The sequence below is a fragment of the Halyomorpha halys genome, unplaced genomic scaffold (assembly GCF_000696795.3).
Source record: "Halyomorpha halys isolate HHAL.00 unplaced genomic scaffold, Hhal_1.1 Scaffold134.1, whole genome shotgun sequence".
Lineage (NCBI taxonomy): Eukaryota > Metazoa > Arthropoda > Insecta > Hemiptera > Pentatomidae > Halyomorpha > Halyomorpha halys.
Genome location: NW_027107159.1, coordinates 1,536,963 through 1,544,107, shown reverse-complemented (window position 1 = coordinate 1,544,107; position 7,145 = coordinate 1,536,963). Strand labels below are relative to the sequence as shown.

At 26.5% G+C, this 7,145-nt stretch overlaps 3 protein-coding genes across 7 annotated transcripts in view; 2 read left to right on the top strand and 1 right to left on the bottom strand.

Moving 5' to 3' along the window:
- Positions 1-416: 416 nt before the first annotated feature.
- LOC106678287 (mitotic apparatus protein p62) lies at positions 417-941 on the top strand. The gene has a single exon (XM_014416712.1). The coding sequence runs from the start codon at positions 417-419 to the stop codon at positions 939-941; it is 525 nt and encodes a 174-aa protein (XP_014272198.1).
- A 916-nt stretch (positions 942-1,857) lies between these two features.
- On the bottom strand, positions 1,858-2,385 carry LOC106678286 (mitotic apparatus protein p62). Its single transcript, XM_014416711.1, has one exon. It carries the CDS (start codon positions 2,383-2,385, stop codon positions 1,858-1,860), a length of 528 nt encoding a protein of 175 aa, XP_014272197.1.
- A 193-nt stretch (positions 2,386-2,578) lies between these two features.
- LOC106678325 (neprilysin-4) overlaps positions 2,579-7,145 on the top strand; it is a 31,023-nt gene continuing 26,456 nt past the window's right edge. The window contains exons 1-8 of one of the 5 annotated variants that reach the window (XM_014416776.2): positions 2,579-2,759; positions 3,486-3,585; positions 4,773-4,855; positions 4,920-5,062; positions 5,170-5,315; positions 6,160-6,264; positions 6,344-6,417; positions 6,522-6,670. In XM_014416776.2, the coding sequence (XP_014272262.1) occupies positions 4,960-5,062; positions 5,170-5,315; positions 6,160-6,264; positions 6,344-6,417; positions 6,522-6,670 (577 nt within the window). In that variant the 5' untranslated portion in view covers positions 2,579-2,759; positions 3,486-3,585; positions 4,773-4,855; positions 4,920-4,959. Of the gene's footprint in view, positions 2,760-3,485; positions 3,586-4,428; positions 4,572-4,772; positions 4,856-4,919; positions 5,091-5,169; positions 5,320-6,159; positions 6,265-6,343; positions 6,418-6,521; positions 6,671-7,145 lie in introns of those variants that run through there. The other 4 variants (XM_024359390.2, XM_014416775.3, XM_024359384.2 and 1 more) reach the window with 4 other exon arrangements.

Sequence of the window (7,145 nt, the reverse complement as noted above, 5' to 3'; positions counted from 1 at the left end):
TATATATTATATTATTTATTTCTTAGGCCAAGTCTCTTGATTAAACAGTTTATTTTTTATCAGTTTGACTTACTGTATTTCGTATTGTAAATATAAATAAAGAATATGTTTGCTCATTTTCATCAAATATGTATATTTAAATAAGATTAGTAAAGATCAATTTTCCAAATCATGGAATCTAAATTATTTTTTTATTTCTAAATAAAATTATAGTTAGAAATTTTACATATGGGGCTAAAGTATAGAAAAAAATAAAGGTTTCCATGACAACATCCGCAATTTAATTTGGCTTTATGTATGCTTAATTTAAAAAATCTAGTAAATAATTTGGATAATTTTTAAATTTAGTTGTCACCTTATTTACCAAATTTAATTTGTATTATTTTTATATTTTCCTTCCTGAATACGTATACATTATGGTTGAAGAACCAAGGTCACATTTTTGGGCCATCACCTTAGACAGCAGTAACAGACAGAACGTATGGAATCCTCAGATAGATACTCTCTGTCGAGAACACCAACTCTCAATAAAACATATCATGGTCGAAGGAGATAGACAAGACATTGATCTGAACATTGTTGAAATAGAAGTAATAGGTTATAAAGAACAACCTATTAAATTTCCTGTAGCAATAATGGTAGGGAAGAGAACACTGATGAAATTAAACCTTTTTTTTCCTAATCCGCCTATTATTTTTAACCTTGTGAGGGGCTCAGGACCTGTTCATTTGCTTGGTATCCATGTAATAAACATGCCAGAGGAAGAAATTAGTAGGAATTCACAAGGGTTAGGTCGAGAGTTAGAGTTTGTTGTGGTCGATGAGGATGAAGATTCCGAAGAGCAAGAAGAAATCTTGGAAAAGAGTGACAGGAGAGAACGTAAACGCACTATTTCACAATCTAATATTACTAAAATAAGGAAAAAAGCAAGAAATGAATAGTGTGGACAATTTAAGATAAACGTTATTGTTTCATTTCTAAAAGTGAATTAATAGAGTGCTCCACCTATAACATTATTTTTAAAGTAAAATTTGGAAATATAGACACTTAAATTCACCACATTTTCTCTAAAATAAAAAATTAAATATCTACAATTTTTTATTTATAAATAAATAATTATGAAATAAAAAGCCTCATTTTTTCCATCAAAGATCTTTGAAAATATATGGAAAAATAGACCAAGAGTATTTATTTGGTTTGGATAAGATGGGTAATACAGGTTTTCAGGTATCAAAGAATTAGCAATAAGAGGGATATTAACGTCTGTTTGACTGATTTTCACTTACATCTATTAAGAGCATTGATTAATATGTTAATGCCAATGATCCATTGAGGGTTTGAAGCACTTGGCCGTAAAACATGGTATCTTGTATTTATTGTGAATTGAAGTTTTTGACTTCAATGAATTCTTTAGGACTGATTCCATAGATTTTTAAAAGATTGTTTTGGAAAAACGTATTTTTGAAAGAATAATATTGTTATTAAATTATAAATATGGAATTCATGGTGTCTCCTGGCTTGAAGTAAAAGATTGCTATTGACAAACTTATTGAATGTTTAATTTTTTTAGTTACCATATTTTACAACTGAGTGCAAATTATACAATATCTAACAAAAATTTAGGTAGCAAATTGACTATTGTCTCTAATTTTAGGTGTCATAATTACACATATGGGTACTTGCATGTTTGATGAGGTATAAATTGATAATGTTAAACATAATTGATCTATGTTAATTTCTCTTTTTTTTTTTTTACTTTAACAAAATACAAGTAATTTATGGTGAACTTTTCCTTTTTTATTGGTTCGACTTTTTAGAATTAAACAGTCAAATTTTCTCCTTAAATTATTCTTTATCTCAATCATTCATTGCTTTTTTCCTTATCTTTGTAATATTAGACTGTGACACACTGCGCGTGTTATCCCTTCTTTGCAAGACATGTTCTTCAGAATCCTCATCCTCGTCTACTACTATAAACTCCACTTCTTGATCCAACCCATCGATATTTCTACAAATCTCATCCTCTGAGCTGTTTACGGAATGGTTACCAAGCAAATGAACTGGTCCAGAGCCTCTTACAAGATGAAACGTGACTGGTGGATGAGGGAAAAAAAGGTTTAACTGCATCAATTTAGGCTTTCCTAACTTTATCACTATTGGGAACTTGATGCGTTGCTCTTTGTAACCTATTGTTTCTACTTCCACAACATTTACATCATTATCTCTTGTTTCTGCTTCAACTGTAATATAATTTATCGAGAGTTGGTGCTCTCGTCGTAGTGCATCTCCCTCAGGACCTAGGATTTTCTCCGGATCCCAAGTATTCTTCCTATTATTGCTATCAAGAGTAGTTACCCAAAAATATGACCTTTGCTCTTCACCCATAATGTTCATATATTTAAGGAGTGTGAATATAAATTGACTATAAAAATTTGGTTAATGTTATTCAAGTTATTAAATTTAATAAATTATAATTTTACAGAACTCACTTCTAGATTTATAAAAAAAAAAATGTATATTTCACATAATAAATTTTAATTGGATATGTTTTCATGGAAACCAAGCATTTGTTTTAATTTATTGACATCATATGTAGAATTCCTAACCGCACTTTTAATAAGATAACTAATGTTTAATAAGTTTACTAAGGGCAGAAATAAAAAATATGTGCTGTGAATTGTATAATTGGTCAATGATTAGGCTAGAAGAATCATGATGAGTATGTTTCTGTTGCTGACTTGTAAGCTAGTTTGCCTAAGGTAATTTTTTGCTTTTTGATTAGTGTTTTAAGTTTAAAACCAATCTACTGCCTGTATGTGTAAAAGTTTACTAATTTTCTATTTCATTAGTTATGGAAAAAATGTATTAATAATCATTTGTTTATACCTTAAATTGTTTTGTTGATACCGAGGAATTAGTTTCTCAACAGGTATTTAACTAAAGTTTTACTGATGCTAATATAATTTTTTTAGACAAATCATCATTCAATAATTTTCATGTTTCTTTTTTTTATTAATATATTTAAGATTTGATTAAAAAGAAGTTGAAATAAACACTACCAGAAAACCAGTAGTCTCATACTAAGTTTATTACACTTATTTCCTTACAGAAACTGTACTGGATAAAAATTTGTTATTTTTTATCGGTTCTTAAGTATCTGGCAAGGTCTGTTCTATTTCAAAGATGAGATTATCAGTTAGTGAAGATCTTTTATTTGATCATGTTTGTAGTAATTAAGTCTGCCTGAATAAAAAAAAAAAAAAGAATCAGTGTAAATTATATGATGTTTAAACAGCTTCAAGTATTATTTATAATATAGTATAAAGTTTGATAACATTTTATTTAACAACTTTATAACCACCAAGGGTGTCTTAATAAATAAATTTTCCTAATTCAGTAATTTTTCACTTTAAAAATACATATATATATTACCTGTGTTAATAATATTTTTCTTTTAGCATTTAATTATATATCTTGATTTACAGACAGTATTTGGTCTTTAATGAAAACTCTAGTCTATTTATCTAAAATCAGATAAGAAAAAATTGTTTATAAACTACAGCCTAATTATCATCAGTTTTAGAGGTATTTCTAGTCTTTGTTTTCTTTATGTTCAAATTACATTATTGTTTCCATCAACCAGTAAATATTTCATATCAATTATCTTAATATATTTCAAATTAGTTTTATATTTCATATTAGAAACTTTTCTTGCTTTACTAACATTCCAGGCTATATTGCAGATTAGTTTTTTTGTTTTGTTATGCTACTGTAAAATTTCAGCCACCTTTAAACCTTTTCTTGGTTGTTTTATTATTTTCATTAACAGCTAGATTTTGGTCTATATTAATTAGAAGTTTTTGTCATTTACTGGTTATCGTCAACATAGAACCTCAACCAAATTTGAAATTTTCAGTAATGTAAATATATCACAGATATGAAAATTAAGTGACATGCTGATCATCGGGAAGTGTGAAACCTCATAGATTGGAAACGCTTTGATTTATGGTTATTTTTATGTATTTATTTTTTTTATAAATTGTATGTATGAAAATAAATACATTTACTTTATTAATCTATTAATGATGAAGTATTAATTATATTGAGTACATATTTATTACATTTATTTCTGTCTTATTTTTTAAAAATTTAATGTTTCCAATTTGTAGAGAATTTTGTTTCAAATTTATGATAGAAAATATAATACTTAATATTCTTTATTATTAATTACAATTTTACTTATTTCAACTCTTGAATTATTCTTTATACATTATATAAAGATATATATTACATATAACATACATTTTTTTTTTTAATGTAGAAGAATGCCCAATTTTAGAGTTAAGTAAAAAAATAATCAGAGAACATTTAAGAAATGTTAATATGATATAAACAAAGATGTTATGAATAAACCAACGGTTATTGTCAAGGTTAAATTTATTCCGACTTAAATTAATGGGTCATAGTAGCCCATGGGTTGAACCTTACTAGTGTCACTAGTTTGACTAATGTGAAAAATGTCATTCATTGTATGTTTTTGAAAAGTCAACTATTGTAAAGGCATGGGGAAAGTAAGTTATTAATTTTTATTCTGTACATTTCTGTAAATTTAAAAGTTATATTTAAGATTCAAATAAAATTTTACCATATAGTTAATAAATAATAATTATCTTTTAAATGAATATTTTATATGTTTACATCATAATTTTACAATTTATTTTATGTTTATATATTTTATATTATAAAATATAAATTTAGTTTTATTATTTAAGGTTTGCCAAGAGGATTTTGAATCTGGTTTAAAATTTGGTACAGAAGCATTTCAGATAGACACCAAAACTTTTAAAAAACCTAGGTAAGGTACTTTTGATGAATTATATCTTGTATATTTTATTAAATTAATAAAATTTATTTTTTAGATTCATCGAAAAATGGGGAAAAAACAGATTTTTTAAACTTATGCGAGATATTGCTTCCTTCATTTTGGTAATATTTATACTGTCTATCTTCGTTATAATTCCCGTTTCAAATCATGACAGTGATGTATTACATAAGGGTAAATGTAAGCTTATTGTACTTTTTATTTTGAGGTAGTTTTATTTCCAATGTACATTTATAGTTGTTGAGTAATATTTTTGTATGTTCATTATTATTTTGTAAAACATTTAGCAATTGGGATCATTTCGGACTCGTATGGTGCAGGACATTCTGTGATTGAATTTAAGACCAACTGTTTTCCACAGATTGAGCAGTATTCTAGAAAAAGGAGGGATCTCAATTTTTCAGCCCAGTCACTACCACTTGACCTCTTAAAAGTAGGTAACTCAAAGTTTTATTGTTATTCCTGATCACTTGTGGTATCATATTAGAATATATCTATAAAACAACTAGCGCTTATGTGTTATTGTGGAAATCTAAAAGCTAATAAAGCAGTTTGAAATTCAATATACAGTATAATCTCGGTAATCCAAACTTTAGTACTCTGAGCACTTCAGTTATCCGAACTTTTTTATTATTTTTAAATTCAGCAGGCAATAAAGTTTTTGCTTTAAATAAAAGTGCACAAGTGCAAAGGACATTTTTGGCTCTCCGATCTATTGGCAAATATTGTAATCAATCTGAAAATCAAAAGTAGAAATTTTTACAGTTTTGATATCAGGTAATCTAATTTCTAAAGAAGTTTTCACAATATATTTTGTTGAAATTAGAAATACATTATATCTATTGTGTTAATCATTTGATTCCGTAAAACTAAAACAAATTTTGTTAGTGAACAAATTTTTTTTTATCATGTTTTAAATAAATTCATACAAAAAGTATTTCTTTTTTATTCATACTATATTCAATAAAACATGTAAAAAACCAAATAAAATAAAATAAATAAAAGTAGTTAAGTACATTCATATTGTTGAATTTTTTCCACTGTTTCTTTACACTTCCTGTAATCGGAACTTTTCAGTAAGCTTAACATCCTCCTAGATTATACTGCATTACCATTTTATTCAAAACATAGTTCAGGTTATTTTCAGTTTAAAAAAATGGTAGTAAATAGCTAATGGATTGATCAATAATATCTTTAATTTTTTTTTAAATGTTGAAATTATTAAGTTTGTTTTCCAAATACCATATTCCATGCCTTGTTGTTAATGTTCTTGTTAGTTAAATGGAACTGATGAAGTGATTATCTGGAAGGAAACTAATACCTATCAACCTCTTAATCAATCTAAGAATTTCAGGCCATTGGCGAGAAAAAAAGATGTTTGGGTTTGTAAAATATATATAAATTTCTTAAATCAGGTATAACTTACCTCGGCTATATTTTAATTTTTTTTTTTTTTTACAGTCACCAGTAAGTCGAATGGAGCATACAGATTTCAGAGACAAACTTGAATCTGTGCTAAAGAAAATCGATAGCAGGTATGGAAGAATGATTGAATTATTTTTTTTTTGTAGAATATTTAACTAAAATAAAAGATCAAAATCTTTATATTTGTAATATCAGCTATCAATTGAATTTACAGAGCTAAAAATGACCTAGGTATAGAGAAACAGGACCGGACTGAAATTGAAGGGAAAAAAAAGTGTGATTTTATATCAGACGAAGGCCCTGGTGTCCAACATGCATTCTGGAAGGGAGAAGGAGATATGAAAACCATCAGGATTAATCAAGGTATTCTTTTAAAGTGAATTAATGTATCTTAGTTCTTTGGACAATATAGCTAATCTAGGTCAATTTCACCATAATTTTGCATTGAATTAAGATAATTGATACGATTATTGCAACTGTAAGATTTTTCCATATATTTCTATCAATTTTCCCTTAGTAATTTTTCTTTAGTAGGAGAAACATTTTATATTCAAAAAAGCAGTATCGCCCAACTGCATTGGGTTGCTATACACACAGCATACTAAATCCAGTTGAACAATTACATATTATTCTTATATTACATAGGCATAAAGAGTAAATATTAAAATAGAAATAGTAGTACATGATTTTTTTCTTTTTGTTTTAGTTGAAAAAATATTTTTCTTTTTCTATATTTTTATTTATTTATTTTTATAAAATTATCCATTTTTTTCTTCTATTATTAACCTATATATCTAAATCTAATAATTCCCTCTGAGTATAATAATTAGTAAAAATT